At 44.2% G+C, this 15,608-nt stretch overlaps 1 protein-coding gene across 3 annotated transcripts in view; it reads left to right on the top strand.

Moving 5' to 3' along the window:
- The first annotated feature begins 4,831 nt into the window (after window positions 1–4,831).
- Window positions 4,832–15,608, top strand: part of Pinx1 (PIN2 (TERF1) interacting telomerase inhibitor 1) — a 63,789-nt gene continuing 53,012 nt past the window's right edge. For all 3 annotated transcript variants that reach the window (XM_005075264.4, XM_040740641.1, XM_021230221.2), the window contains exons 1-4: window positions 4,832–4,969; window positions 8,324–8,433; window positions 9,993–10,085; window positions 12,344–12,422. In XM_005075264.4, coding sequence (XP_005075321.1) covers window positions 4,951–4,969; window positions 8,324–8,433; window positions 9,993–10,085; window positions 12,344–12,422 — 301 coding nt within the window. In that variant the 5' untranslated portion in view covers window positions 4,832–4,950. The remainder of the gene's footprint in view (window positions 4,970–8,323; window positions 8,434–9,992; window positions 10,086–12,343; window positions 12,423–15,608) is intronic.

Genomic DNA, 15,608 nt, shown 5'->3' with positions numbered 1-15,608 from the left:
TAACATGTGTGTGTGCCTTTTTCTTTATGTATAGTTGGGGTGGGATAAACACTCCTGGGTGGAAATAATGAGTGCTAACTGGCCTCAGTGTAAGCAGAGGGAGCCCTCCCTTACACTAAAAGCTTCTGGACTGAGAGTTGGAAGTAGCTGGTGCCTTTGGGAGAGGAAACGATGGTGAAGCAAGGACAGGAAGTATGGAGGTAAGTGGTGGCCTGCCTGGCAATGCTGACCCCAACAGCGCTGTACATTGCATTGGCCTCCCCACTAGCGAGGCAAGCCAAGACCGCACTGGCCCCCTCACTCTGACCCCTGGAAGTGGTCTTTGATGGAAGGCTACAAGAGGCACCTTGCAAGGGAAAGCCAAGGACACTAAGCCGAGAAGTTGGAGAGGAAAACTTGGTATTAAAAATAAGGATATGAGGGTGAGAAGAGACTAGATAGTTCTGGGTTCTGGATGTAATGTTTTCCTTCCTAATGTGAGGAATCCTGCAGATGAGTGATTGAAGTGACAGACCTCCAGCCCAACCCCAGGGACATCCAGCAGAAAGGGCTCTTATGCTTCCATCGGGATGTTGTGTTTCCTTTCTTCTCACTTTTCTTTATTCCATTTCTTTCCTGAGTGCATGCTTGCACGTGCATGCCAGTGTGTACGCCCATGTCTATGGACTTCAGAGAACCTTGGTTGTTGTTCCTCAGATGACAAACTCAGGTGTTGTTCCTCCAGTGCCTTCTACCTTTTGTTTGAGGGAGAGTCTGCCACTGGCCTAGAACCTCACCACGTATGTTAAGCTAGTAGCTAGTAAACTCTAGGAATCTGTCTCTCTCTACTTTCTAGCTTGCCATGAGTGGGATTGCAACTATGTGCAACTATATCCACCTTTTTAGGTGGATTCTAAAGATCTGAACTCCAGTCCTTGCACTAGCAAGGCAAATAATTTACACACTGAGCCATCTTCCAATCCCCAATCTGGCATTTTATTGTGATGTTACGGGACACACAAAATGTGATATGATCATACTCCATTTTTAAGTCTTTTGCTAGAAGGTCCACTGAGGGTGGGCAGAGGAAGCAAGGAGGCAAGGCAGTAGGAAAGGAGGAGAGCTGTATCAAGTGGAACTGAATTTATGGGGCTGCAACGTTTTTAAAAGCATGTTCAGCAAACAGGTGGTGGTAACAGGCATTATGGACATGATTCCCTGCTCTCCCTTGCATGTAGGGACATGGTTCATTTCAAGCTGTGCAGTTTGGGAAGAAAGAGGGAATGGATACCTGAGACAAAGCCATGTCAATGTCGGGGTGCCCTCCTCAGTGCAAGGGACTTCTTGGAGAAGAGGAAGAGTGAGCAAGGGAGACGGAGAGAGGTACAGTAAGAGTGCTTTGATCAGGTGCGGGAGTCCAGGGTGCTGAGAGAGGAACACAGTCTCAACAATTGGCCCAGGTCCCTTGAGATCCTGTTTTCCTAGGTCTCCACAACTTTCTACATGCATCACCTCTTTAAAAAGGATTTATTTTTATTATTTTTAATTATGTGTATGTGTGGGTAGGTGAACTTGAATACAGGTGCTTACAGAAGTCAGGAGAGGGCTTTGGATTCTCTGAAACTGGAGTGACAGGCAACTGTGAGCTGCCTTATGTGAGTAGTTGGAATTGAACCTGGTCTTCTGCAGGAGCAAGAATTGTTCTTGACTACTGAGCCAGCTCCAGCCCTATCCCTGTATCTTCCTATGCTCCCCTTCCCACATACTCCATTGAGCTTTTCCAGGAGAAACACTGAAAGAGGAAGCCTGCCTTTGTTTTTAATCTCCCACCAATCTTCAGTCTTTTCTTCTAAGAACATATAACCCTGGTCCAGGAGGCTGATAACTAGACTGTTTCAAGGTTCAAGTCAGTATTTCAGAAAAGAATCAGTTGCCAATAATATAAAATAGTATCAGTCCTACGAAGGAGTCAATTTGAAGACATGTATACCAGAAAAACGATAAGAATTCCCTCTGGTACACTCATCCCTAATTATCTTTCCTAAAATTCTTCTGAACTGATGGCAAAATTTGGTTTACAGAATTTTCAGCTGTTTACAGAGGGGCTGGGTTATGAAAGAGATATAGGAAACGTGTACTATTGTTCTTAAAATAAAATTCCTCTTATAAATATGAATGTATTTACCCTCTTAAATATTTGCATCAAGGGAATGGTAAGAGACCCTTTCTTGGGTCTTTGCTCTTCGGAAATATGGGTCTGGAATTTAAGATTATCACTCTGTGCCAATGTGTAATTTTGCATGTCTTACTCCACTGGAGCTACAGTAACAAAATACTTAAATTGGCTTTTAGATAACAGAAATGCATCCTTCAAAGTTCTGGAACCTGGGTCCAAGGTGTAATGGTTGCCAGATTTGGTTCCTGGTTCTCAGATGCTGTCATGTTGCTGCATTCTCAGAGTATGTGAGAGAGGAGGAAAACTGGATTCTCTTTCCTAAAAGCAGCAATCCCATCCTGAGGCTCCCTCTTTGTGATCATGCAACCCCCCCCACAGACCCCACCTACTCATTGCATCTCCTTGGGGTATGAAGGTTTCAGCACATGAGTAAATCTCACGATAGCAGGTTGGCTCATCTTGGATGTATAAGAGAAAATTGAGCTTCCTGGTCCCTGACAGTTGAGGTTGTGGGAGGAACCATTGCCAGCAATCCCTGTAGTTACCCGAGCAGCTGCTGTCATTTGCCACACACTCCACCCTAGGAGGTTACAGCGCTCTAGCAGTCCCTGGCCATTTTGTGTGTGTGAAGGGGCAAGCATAAACATACTTTTCTGATGCCAAGGCAAGTAGAAACGGAGCCAATCTTCTTTTGTCCTCCCTCTCCCTCCATCCATCCTTCTTTCTCTGTCTTGAAGTGTGGCATCTTTTCCTTTTATCTCTGAGGTTGGAAAAATCACCTTGATTCAGGAATTCCACACAGCAAGGTCTTTGTTCCTGGGAACAACACACTAAAGCTGGTTATAGGAAAGGACATAGCAACCCCTTGCTCAGTCAAGTTCAGGCTATACACGGGTGAGCTTCAATCCCCATCAACCAACATTAATAATGAAAGAGGAATGTTTATGTAAGGCACAAGTGAATCAAATCAACATGCTGTCTTCCTGGAGAATCAATCAGGATTTAGCAGAGGCCAGGACAGGAGTTTCGCTCTTACAGCTACAGAATATTTTTACATAATGCATGCTGAACTTCACACTGATAATCTCAGGATCTTTTCCAGTTGCTTCCTATTTCCACTATGATTGATTTATTGGTTTACCTTTTTATCACCAAGACTAGTTTCTGCTCTAGGAAAAGTCATTATAGAAGCAAGTACCCTAGTGTCCTAATCAACTTGCTCAGGATTCCAGACCTGAATCGATTACATACTTTCTTTCCTGTTCTCTCCAAACTTGCTCATCAAATTCTTCACAAACAGGTTAAATGAACAGTAGAAGTTTAAAGAGCTCCCTAAAGATGTTTTCAAACAAATAACAGAGGTTTCCAAAGGTAGCAGATGCTATTATCCAAGAACACTCACTGGGAATCTCACACATTAGCCAATCCTTGTCCCGAGGAGATTCTGTAGAGAGGAGTGAGAGGCCACACAACAAAGCCTGTATCCTCACTGTATGTGAGGAAATGCTCCTGTGTGCCCACCTGCTTGGAAGCCCACCATTTTCCTAGGCTTGGGAGTGATGATCCAGATCAGGAGCCCTGGCCCTGGGAAAGGGCAAACTGGAAAGACTTTTGGTTCAGGTGTTCTAAATGGGTGATTTGGTCAGATCTAGCCGTATGGTCACACTGTCACATCTATGGCCTTTTCTTGTTTATAATTCATGGTCAAGCACATGACCCGTCTTGGCTGAGTGTCATCAATCTCCTCATCTTACAGGTAAGCAGATGCGGGCAAAGTCACTCCCCGAGTCTCAGGTGTGTCGACTCCCAGTTCTGAGCTGTTGCCCCATCACAGCCATTAGACAACACCACTTCATCCCCCCAGCACACTGCGTCCTAGAAGGGCTGCACGGACGCAGTGGGGTCTAACATGGAACCTTGCTGGGTCTGAGGAAAAGTAGACGCGACCTTCCCAAGAAGAGAAAATGAGGAAGAGCCCTGTGAAGGACAGGGCACTGGCCGGTGCTGAAGGCATGATGACAACAAAGATGTGAGAAAAGCTAAGGTCTGGATGGGAAGTGAAGCCTTGGCAAAGAAAGGGACCCTGAAGGGAAAAGCTAGAGGGAAAAAGCAAATAAACAGCTTGGGGGATAGCTGAGGTCACAGGTCCGGAGGAGAAGGGAACGCAAGGTGGGCGGGGCAGAATGTGGCAGGATGCTTTCAGCAAATGTCAGGTATGGCAGATCGAGCAATGGGATTGGGAAAGGCCTTGGGATTTAAGCCTGTTACAGTGAAGAGTATGGAAGAGTTAACATGTCTCCACCATTGAGCACACACACAAAAAAAACCATGGTGCTTCATTTGCGTTTGCCAGCTAGATGTCTGTTTCTGCCTTCTCTCCCTCCCTCCTCGCTCAGCATTCCCAATGAGCAGAGGTGGAGTGTGAGGAGCACAGGCCCCCATCCTAAGTACCAATACCTTCCTCTTCGGCTGTCTCGCCAGCTCATTGAAGGTCCCCAGGGTAGAACCTCCGAAAAGCTCTAGGGGTGCTTGCAGAGTTAAACTGTAAACTGCTTTTGCCCCACAAGCTCTGGCCGAGCCCTAGACGGAATCTGTGTCTCCCAATCCTGCAAGGCGGTCCCGCCCCTCAGGTTCACGTGGTTGATAGCAAGTCGCGCTCAGATGACGTCACTAGCACGCGCCCTGGCGCCGCCGTCAGCCCGGCGTGTGCGCCCTGGAGCTTCTATCTCCTCTCTTCAGGCTCCTCATAACCACGGGGCTCCCGGTCAGAGGCAGCGCTCGGCAGATTTGCGACCATGTCGATGCTGGCGGAGCGTGAGTGTCGGCCGAGCTGGGCGGCTGAGTGATGGGTTGACGGGCCACCAGGGTAACCCGGGGCGGGGGTGGGGTGTCCGAGCTCCGAGTGGGGTCGCAGTGACTGCCGGGCCCGCGCGGGACTCTGTTCCTGGTACTAAAGGCTCGGGTCACACGTTCACGTGTGCGTTCGGAGGTTCAGGGCACGAAGTCTCAGACTTTCCCCTGCGCTGGCCATCGTGGCCACCTGGAAGGATTCTTTCATTTCTCTGGGCTCAAGTGTCCGGGGGGTTGGTTCCAGAAAGATGGGTCCCGTAGCATCGCTTCAGGCTCTGAAATTCAACTCTCCAAGGTGTGTTGAACCCGAAGAAGAAAAGCGGAAGCATTACCAATGTCAGACAACTGAGTAGCCCATGGCGGGAGTGCAGGCTGCTGAGTGGTTCCCAGCAAGACTGAGAGGGTATCCGAGGTTAGAGGCGACACTGACAAAGAGGCACTTGAAATCCATTAGTTCCCCTCCTTAGAGGCAGAGGCTACTTTTGCTTATAAATGATAAGTGTAGCTATGGATTCTTGCCACCAGTGGGCAGTCGTGTGACGTTCACAAAGAACTGACTTAACTTTTCCTGGAAGTTGTGTAGCTGTCTACTTTCTTTTTAAAAGATGCCATTTTGCATCTTTTAAACAAGGAATGTGCCGGGCGGTGGTGGCGCACGCCTTTAATCCCAGCACTCGGGAGGCAGAGGCAGGCGGATCTCTGTGAGTTCGAGGCCGGGCTGGACCGATAGCCTCCAAAACAATACAGAGAAACCCTGTCTTGTAAAAACCAAAAAATAAAAAAAAAATTAGAACAAGGAATGTTTTAGTGATTCTTTTTTCCCCATCTCCCACTACCCTACTGCCACCTCGGATCCCCTGTTGCCACCCCGGGTCCCCTGTTTGTAGTTTGCCCGCACTCTCTTTTCCTGGAGCGCACTGCATGCCCCGCAGGCGTCTCAGTAGTTGGAGTGGAGAGTGTCTTTCTAGGAAGACCAGTTGATTCGACCCTCTTCCAGGCAATTCAGCCGGTCTCTACTAACACAAAATTGGGGCTAGTTTCTGCCTCACCCAGACTTAAAACTCCTGGTGAGGTGATTGCATCAGTACAGACTGAGTGTCAGCAGTGTTACACAGGGGAGAGCAACAGCCCTCCAACCAGTTCCTAGATAGCATGGCAGTGCATCTTGGGTAAGTATGTGACAGGGATGTTTTTCTGGTGGGACGAGTAGGTTCCTTACAAGCCACGGTCAGGGACCCCTGGCGGGCATTCTCTAGACATCAGAGGAGACACACATGCAGACCACCAGCTAATACGACTGTCTTTACTGTGTGCATTAGAGAGACAGTGTGCTGAGTTTATACCAGGTTGTTGAGCTAGGTGGAACAAGATTTTGGGTCATCTCTTTTTCCACCAGGCATAACACTGCAGATGTGATTCCAACTCAGTTTGGTTTGTGGTGTTTTGTTTTTGTTTTTTCTGCCTTCATGCTTGTGAAGGGATTTTTGCTTTTGCAAGGGTATATATAGGTAAAGATCCCTATTGATTTTACATAAAGCATAATAAGCCCTTTGACTAGGGCCTTGGTTATTTTTCAGTTGGGTTAGGAGGCTGTTGATGAGTGCAGGGGTGAGCAGTGATAACATTCAACCTCCAGATTCCTTACTGGGTCACAGTTGACTTTGGGACTTCAGAGTCTTGTTCCCTTGACCTGGTGGGTTCTTTTTCTGCTGTAGTTTTCCCTCAAAATTGTAACAGTGAAGCCAAATGTGGTGGCTCCTGCCTGTGGAGCTGAGACTAGAGATTGTGACCAATTCAAGGCTACCCTACGCTACAGAGCTAGACTGTCTCAGATAAACAAACAAACAAAACTATAGTGATGAACCTTTTTTAAAAAAAGATTTGTTTTATTATAAATACAGTGTTCTGCCTGCATGTATACCTGCAGGCCAGAAGAGGGCACCAGATCTCATTGTCAATGGTTGTGAGCCACCAAGTGGTGCCTGGGAATTGCTGGAAGAGCAGCCAGTGCTCTTGACCTCTGAGCCATGTCTCCAGCCGGAACTTGAATTCTTAATGGTCAGTTATTTATATTCATTTCAGAGGAAGTTTCTATGACACCCAAAGCAGTTCCCTTATTTCAACTATTCGTTTTTTCCTTTTTCTTTCTTCCTTTCCTTTTTCTCCTTCTTTCTCATTCCTTCGTGTTTTCATACATTTTTATCAGGTGCCCGCTATAGGCAGTGCTTGCTTTCCTTCTCTCGATGAAGCATAAGAGTGAAGAACTGAATGTGACACTTAAGGGATATAGAGTAACAGGACACATGAAGGTGGATATAAATGCCACACTGCAGTAGAATGAGAAATGCCACAGGTTATTCTGGAGGCTCAGTGAATACGTTGTGATTTTTATTAAGAAGGGAGGTATATTATCTGTTTTCATAATGTGCAATTAACTTTCCCTAAATTGTGTATTAAGAATATGAGTTGATATGGGCATGGAAGGTGGATGCAGGAGAATCAGGAGTTCAAGGTTATCCTTGGCTATATAGCAAATTTAAGGTTAGCGTAGCACCACATGAGTCTCCATCTCACCCTTCCCTTAAATAATAACTTTTGAAATGTATAGAACCTTGATTTGTATAAAAGGTTTGGGTTGTACTTAGGGATATTAGGCAGATACTGTTCTCCTAGACTCATGTCTTCTCACCTGAAAGACAGAAAGGTAAGAATATCTCCCTTCATCGAGATATTGTGGAAATTGAGTCTAATATATGTGTAGCATTTAGCCTGTAAAATGAAGCAGTGAGCATCGAGGTGCCTGCACCTGCAACTGTGGTTGCTGCAGCCGTCAGTGAGTATGAAGGCGGTTACAAGAGGGGCTTTGGTTGTTGCCAGTGGCTGGATGTGGAAGGCTCAAATAGTCGTCTATCAAGTATTTGTTTTGCTTGCTTTCTTTTCTCTTTCTTTCTTTCCTTTTTTTTTTCCCCCAAGACAGGGTTTCCCTATGTAGCTTTGGAGCCTGTCTTGGAACTATCTCTTGTAGACCAGGCTGGTCTTGAACTCACAGAGATCCATTTGCCTCTGCCTCCCAAGTGCTGGGATTAAAGGCATGCACCACCACCGCCTGGCAAATTTGCTCTTTTTTCTTAAAGGGAATATTTTGCTTTGAATTTTGCAAGGTTAGTTTATATGCCAGGAGTGTACAATTACAGGGAAAACCAGGAGAAAGATTCTATTATTCCCTTGGACACTGAATGTAGCCTATTAACGTGCAAGCGTATACTGATTTGCCTGTGCTCAAGACTGGTTGCTGATGAGATACCTTTTCATTTACAGGTCGGCGGAAGCAGAAATGGACTCTGGATCCCAGAAACACTGCATGGAGCAATGATGATTCCAAGTTTGGCCAGAGGATGCTTGAGAAGATGGGGTGGTCTAAAGGAAAGGTATCAAATCAAACTCTAAAGTATCTGTGCCAAGCCAGTAGATCACACATCAGAAGATAGCCTTCTTAGAATCTGGGAGAACTTTGTGTTCTAGATCAGTAATTGATTTTGGAGAAGTAAATTGTGACCAGGCGGTAGAGTTAGATTGGAACATGAATACCAGGTCTTTTGGTTACTGCTGTAATTAATATCTTTCAATTCATTATACATGGAATCATACTCCAGCTTCAGTTTTGTGTTTCCAAGAATGGTACTTAATTTTCCTTTGTAGCAGACACATGCTATCTCGGATCCCTTATATTCCACTCACTCCTGACTATAGTGAAACGTCTAATGTGAAACTATATGTCCTGCTTCTGTCAGGGTTGCAGGGCTCTTGCCGAATCCAGTGGGTATAAGGTATCCTTCAATTACCCCACCCTCAGCAGTGCTCCACACAGTGCCTGCTCTATGGAACTTCGTTGTGGTAGCATTACTACCCTTTCTCTCGCCTTGTTCTTTATCACATCAACTACCTCTAAATCATGGCCATCTTCTTCCTCTAGACTCCTGAGCTCTGGAACCACTTTGCATAGTCTGCTCGGGTGATCTCATTAATTACCCTCCATGCGTTGAATTGTGCCTCCTGGCTGAGATACTTGAGTGGCTACCTCAAAATTATTTTTATTACAAACCTCTTGTCCCCTCAAATCTCCTTTCCACCTTTTCCTGGCTTTCAAAGATGGTGCTAACTACCCAAGCATCCAAGCAATGAAGGGCTTTTCAAACTGAACTTTAGGTCAGTTGCTCCCTTGCTGAAGATATTTCCAAGGATTAAAATCTACATCTCTGCTCTAGCTTCCAAGGTCCTGTGATGTTCAGTCTCCGTTTTTGTATTCTTTTCCCGTTATTCACCTGTCTGAAGCCTTCCTGGGGTCTTCCATGTCCTGTAGTCCCCTGGGGTCTTTCTCGCTTGCAGTCTCTGGACTTGCTATTCGTATGACCTACAGCCTTAGGAGTGAGAGCTATGTGAAACCAGGGACATGGAGTGCTCCTCCATTCTCTTTCTTGATGTCATGTTGCAATATCAAGTAACAGGATGTCATGTGCTCCTCATGCTCCCATAGGCTTTTGCCACTTGTTGTAGCGGTGCCCATACACAAAATATGTACTCTACACATGTCTTCATGGACTCTGTATTGGTTCCTGGGTTCAAGACTCAGAATTCACAGTTAAGAGTGCATCCTTGGTGCTGCAGACATTATTTTCCAGAACTCTCTGGGCCAGTGGTTCTCAACCTTCTTACTGTTGTGACCCTTTTTTATACAGTTCCTCCTATTGTGATGATCCCCCAATCATAAAATTAATTTCATTACTACTTTATAACTGTAACTTTGCTACTGTTATGAATTGTAATGTAAATATCTGATATGCAGGATATCTAATATCTGACCCCTGTGAAGGGGTTGGTTGAGAACCATTTTTCTGGTCTGTGTTTTGAATAGATGGTAAAGAAAGAGACAATTTCTCTTTGTAGCCGATAGGGTTATATTTAATTTCTTTCTGTTTAATTTCCACAGGGTTTGGGGGCTCAGGAGCAAGGAGCCACAGAACATATTAAAGTTAAAGTTAAAAATAACAACCTGGGACTTGGAGCTACAAACAATAATGAAGTGAGCGACTTCTGAGTGTTTTCTTTGCAGAGTTGAGTTGTGTCAGCAGAAACACTGAAATTCATGCAAGTAGATGGAATGGTTTTTAATCAAGAGTATGATACCTGCTTTGGGTGAAGAAAGACATAAGAGCACTTGGCTTAGCTTGTCTTCATCCTGTGACAGGCATTCATCACCTTGCCTTGTCCTCCTGGATCCTTTACCTAGTTATGGCCTAGAGAGGCACTCCAGTTTTATGGCTGAACTTCGTAAAAAGTCTTTTGAAAGAAATGTTCATTTCAGAACAGAAGCGGTTTTTATTTTTACCTGTGTGCTGATACTAGTTTGTCTTATTGATACCGGTGGCTTTGAGAGGGGGAGTGATGGAGAAAAGCTGGCTTGGTTCGGAATGTTGGTGTTCCTCAGTTAGTCACGGGTCCTGTTGAACACAGACTCAGCACTTGCAAGTCAGCAGCTGCCAGACTTTTCAGGGTTAGTACCCACTGCTCCTTTTCATTCAGAGTCAGACCCGGGAGCTTTGTCCTGACCTCTTGTAGCGAACAGAATCCAGTAAGAAAAAAAATTACCAAAACAAAAAAACTGGGAGAATGACTTTATGGAAACTGAATTACTTAGAGTAATTGGTGTCTCTGACTAAAATAGCCAAAAAAATTTTTGTACTTACAGCTAAAATTTTAGCCACTAAAGAGTTTCTATAAGGTTAATGGTAAATACTACTTTGAGAAACATGAAACATGCTGTACTTAAGTTCTTAGGAGAAGCATTGTGTTCTGTAAACCTATTTGTGCACCTTATATTTTAAGCTTTCTTAATAAGAAATGCATATGTAAAGTTACATGGGCAAATGCTGCTTAGAAACCCTGCTGTCCACTGGTTCGTATTGTTTAGAGGCCATTATTAGTGGACACCTTGCAAGTCGGAACTTGTTGATTCAGAGACTTTGGGTGACCTTCCACAGAGCTCTGTAAAGTTGCTGCTGATGCAAGTAGTTAGAATTTTGCAGAATAGCCCAAGTTCTGTTCAACAAAGAGGAGGACTATGCTCTCACTGCTCTTGTCTTTATCATGTTCATGGTGTGTGTCAATCCCACCCCCCAAGATTTTTTAATTTTATGTGTATGGGTATTTTACCTGTGCATATGTGTCTGTATCACATGCTTACAGTACCCATGGGTGTTAGAAGAAGGAGTGGGATCATCTGGAACTGGAGTTACAGACAGATGTGAGCCGCCATGTGGGTGCTGGAAATTGAACCTCTGTCCTCTGCAAGAGCAGCCAGTGCCCTTATCTGCTGAGTCATATCTCCAGTCCCCAATAGTCTCTCTGTGTGAGAAAAATACTTATTTTATATTGCTTTAGTGTAATATTTAGCACACACATTGCCATTGCTTTGTTTCTGTTCTGACTTAACTGTGGATGAGCCATAAACTTTTGAAATACAGGTTTGAACTTCCAAGCAAGTTCCTCTAAATATATATGTATATTTTGTTGACTTTGTGGTGCTGGGGACCAAACCTGGGACTCTACATGCTAGACAAGGATTCTACTACTGAACTCTGCCCTAGACATCCTAGCTTTTATATGGCTCTGCTTAAACCTTACTTCAAGTTTATACTATTTCTTGAATCCAGTTAAATTTATTAAATAATATTGCTTGATGTCAATTGTAGGTGCCACAGTAGAGAGAGCAGTTCCCCAAGATGCTAAGCCTTCGTTTTCCAAAAGAGCAGAGGATATAGCCTTCCTAAAAAAGATTGACACCCAAGACTGACACTCAGCCAGCTCACTCCAGTTACTTCATTCAAATACATACATGGTTAATTGGAGCTGGGAAAGATTCCAACCACCAAAGTCATCTTGCTCTTGCTGCCCATGAGAGCAGGCAACCCACACAAATCTCAGACCCTTTTGATTATGGCAGCCATTTTGGTTTGACAGGAGTGTCTTAGGAACAAGGTCAGTGCAGCTGCAAGGTCTCACGTAGCACCAAGTGTAGATTCTCCAGAGAAACATTTCTTCAAGCTTTAAACAGTCCCAAAACAATTTCTCAGCTTCTCCTGTTAACCCAAACATAGCAAAGGCTTTGGTGCAACATTTCTCTCAAAACCAGACACAAAAGCTTTACTATAGATTTTACTACAGAGTAGTATTTTAATAAACATATATAATTTCATATTGATGGTCAGATTTTTGTTATATGTCTGTGTCAGCAGTACAGTAAGTTTTGGGCTTGCCTCTCATACTTTTTGGTGCTTCTAGGACAACTGGATTGCTCACCAAGATGACTTCAACCAGCTTTTGGCAGCACTCAACACTTGCCACGGACAGGAAACAGCAGGTAAGGACACTAACACTGCTGCTTCTCACATCAGACTCACATTTCACAATAAACCTTTAGATCCAAGAGTTGGGTGATGGAAGCAGCTACCAATACTCGGTTCTGCTTATATTTTAATGGTACTGTTATTGAATGAGCTTTTGCCACTGATCCATCTTGCTGGTTCTGGAAACATTTTCCATTGTCACAGCTATGGACATGTTAGTTATCTGGTAATGCCAGAACTGTGACTATATGTCCTGCAGCTGTCCCCTACAGCAAAGAATGCCTAGTTCTCTGGGAAGAAGCAGCAGGGCACATTAAGAAGGTGCACATGGATGCTTTTAGATAGTGCTGGTAGTCTAACCCTGGAAGTAGTGATGAAGGGGTTCACTTTATAATTCTTCAACTCTATAGGTTTTAAATATATCTATATGCTATGCACATGTTATGATAAAAGAATTGTGAACATTACTTGTCTTCCTGGCAAACTTAAAGTAAAATACAGCATTGCCAGGTGGTGGTGGTGTACGTTTTTAATCCTAGCACTTGGGAGGCAGAGGCAGGCGAATTTCTGTGAGTTCGAGGACCAGCCTGGTCTATAAAGCTACACAGAGAAACCCTGTCTCAAAAAATCAAATAAATAAATAAATAAAAATAAATAAATAAGTAAAGCGTGTGTAATTAATGCTACATAAAGAGTGAAATGAAAGTTGGCTAAAGAGTGACAGATAAAGCCTTTGGCTCCCAGAGAGTCTACCTTAGTGAGTCTCTGGTGACATCTAAGTATCATGGCTAAAGCATCACTCCAGCACCAGACGCCTTTACCACCAGTGCCCTATAGACCTTTGAACTTGGGGTCCTTTTTCATAGATGCCCACACCCTTGTTCTTAATCAGAGAGAACTGTTTTGCACTGGGTGTGGCATTGTTACTGTCACTTGGTGCTTGGTGCCTCAGAGAGTGCTTGTAACTTTCAGGCCACAGAATTCCAAGAACTGATTTGCTCCAAGACCTCACAAAGATCTTGGATGGGTTACGTGGACAGAGAGGAGGCTCCATTTCCCCAAGTCTGATGGTGTCATGATCACTGTTTCCTAGGTGAGAGGTGCCATTTCAGTAGTGTTGGAACCCTGTCTCACTCAGAACAGGCCTCCTTTGTCCCACACTGATGACCAAAGCTCTACAGTGCCATTGCAACAGCCCTCCTGGAGTGTTTCAGTAAGGGCAGGCGGTGGGCATTCTGAGGTGTGTGTCAGGGAGGCCGTGACTGACTTCACAAATGACAAAACTTGCCTTCTTCATCCTCCTCCAGGGTTAATCTCCATGGGCTTCCTTTTCCTTGGTGCCCAAACTGGGAGTATTTTAAATGATGTCCAAGCTGCAGGGCCTATCTGTAGATAGCTCCTGTCCAGACCACTAGAGGGGCCAGTAGCCCTGCAGCCTGATTATGCATTTAGAGAAGCTTGTCTGTGGCTCCACTGCCATTGAGAATTGGAAGGACTGGAAGAAGCCTTCAGAAGATTCCTTTTAGGGAAACCCTCCCTATTCCCAGGACAGATCTGGAGAGCTAACAGATTATTTTCCTGCTGTGCCATCTTTATTGAAGGCAAAAAAGGGAGGAAGAGTTAGGAGGATCAGAAGTTCAATGCTAACTTCATGTAAATTGTCAGTTCATGGCCAGCCCATGTTGCATGAATAGAAAGGAGGTCAGGGATTAGAGACATAGTTGTCAATAAAATGTCTGTTGCTCAAGAGTGAGGACCTGAGTTCAGATCCCCAGCAACCATGCCAAAAAGACTAGTGTGACTGTAACCCCAGTACTGGGGGAGCAGAGACAAGAGAATCCCTGGAGCTCATTGGCCAGTCACCCTTGCAAGCCAATAATGAGTTCTGGGTTCAGTGATAGACTGTCTTGCATCGTCCTCTGGCCTCCACATGTGTGTGCACACTTACACATCCATGCAAACATCTACATGAACAAGTATATGACCCCACATACATACACAGGTGCAGGCACATACAGGAAAAACTATCCTGTCTCACTTAGACATACCCTGAGGAGTTCACATTAGCATTTCGATGGCACTTTCTTGTAGTATCTGTATATTAACTTTCTGATGTTTTGCCACTCATTATTTTAAATATTGTGGGATAGAAGCTAGGGTGCTGAGACATTGTTAAATACAAAGTTATGGTCTGAAGCAGCATCCTCAAATTTCTACTCACATATTCCCTGGAAGAATTTTGAAAAGTGTGCCCTATCACACATTTCTAGATCAATATCCCAAAGATTTTAAAGCCACAAGTGTATTTGCAAAGGATGTAATTTCTGGTTCATTGAGATATATTGACATTTTAAAGAAAATCATGCCATTACTTTTAAATGTGCCCCATATGCTGGAAATGGCATTTATATCTAACACTTCTATAACAACCCTAAATGCTTGTAGTGGATGCCAGATGCCTTCGAAGTCTGTTGTCCATTGTCTCTGAAGTGTGCAAATGTATACGTCTATAGTGTCAGAAAGGCTATGTTTCATCATTCCTTCCCATTTCATGCGCCCCATTGCATTGTATGTTAATATATTTTTTATTCTTAAACTTTTTAAAACATTTGTTTGTTTTTTGAGCTGGGGTCTTATTAGGTAGTCCATGGTGGCCTTACATTCATGATCCTCTTGCCTTACCCTCCCAAGTACAGTGATTATAAATTTGCATCACTGTGACCAGCTTTATACCTTTTTTAAAATTGGTCTCATTTCTCTACCATAGCACAAATAGAACATTTTGTTTCCTAGTGATCTCAACTCAATACAGATGCTTTCCTTTAGCTTAAGTTGTCATAGTAATTAGTGGATTACAATTAGGACAACTAGAAGATACACTGTAAATTCTGACAACTATAAATAAAACAGGGAAATCTCTGGCACTGTGTCTTGATAAGCTGAGAGGCTGGTTATGGGAACCCATATTTGGGTTTCTCATTGATCCCAGGTTGAGAGCTGCCTCTCTTTAAAGTGGGATGAAGACAGATGGGAAAGGAGAGCCATTCGGATTGTGTCCCTCAGCTCGGAGAAATGCTTGTGGACCCCCCCAGAGATAAACTGGTCCTCTGAGCTCAATCCAGACTCGGTGTCCTTTCACAGGGACATTTGTATTCAGAAGGTGCCTGGTAACCTGAGAGCAGCTCTGGTAGACACAGTGC

This window comes from Mesocricetus auratus, unplaced genomic scaffold (assembly GCF_017639785.1).
Source record: "Mesocricetus auratus isolate SY011 unplaced genomic scaffold, BCM_Maur_2.0 Super-Scaffold_100707, whole genome shotgun sequence".
NCBI lineage: Eukaryota > Metazoa > Chordata > Mammalia > Rodentia > Cricetidae > Mesocricetus > Mesocricetus auratus.
The sequence above is the reverse complement of the archived record's forward strand: the minus strand, read 5'-3'. Positions and strand labels throughout refer to the sequence as shown.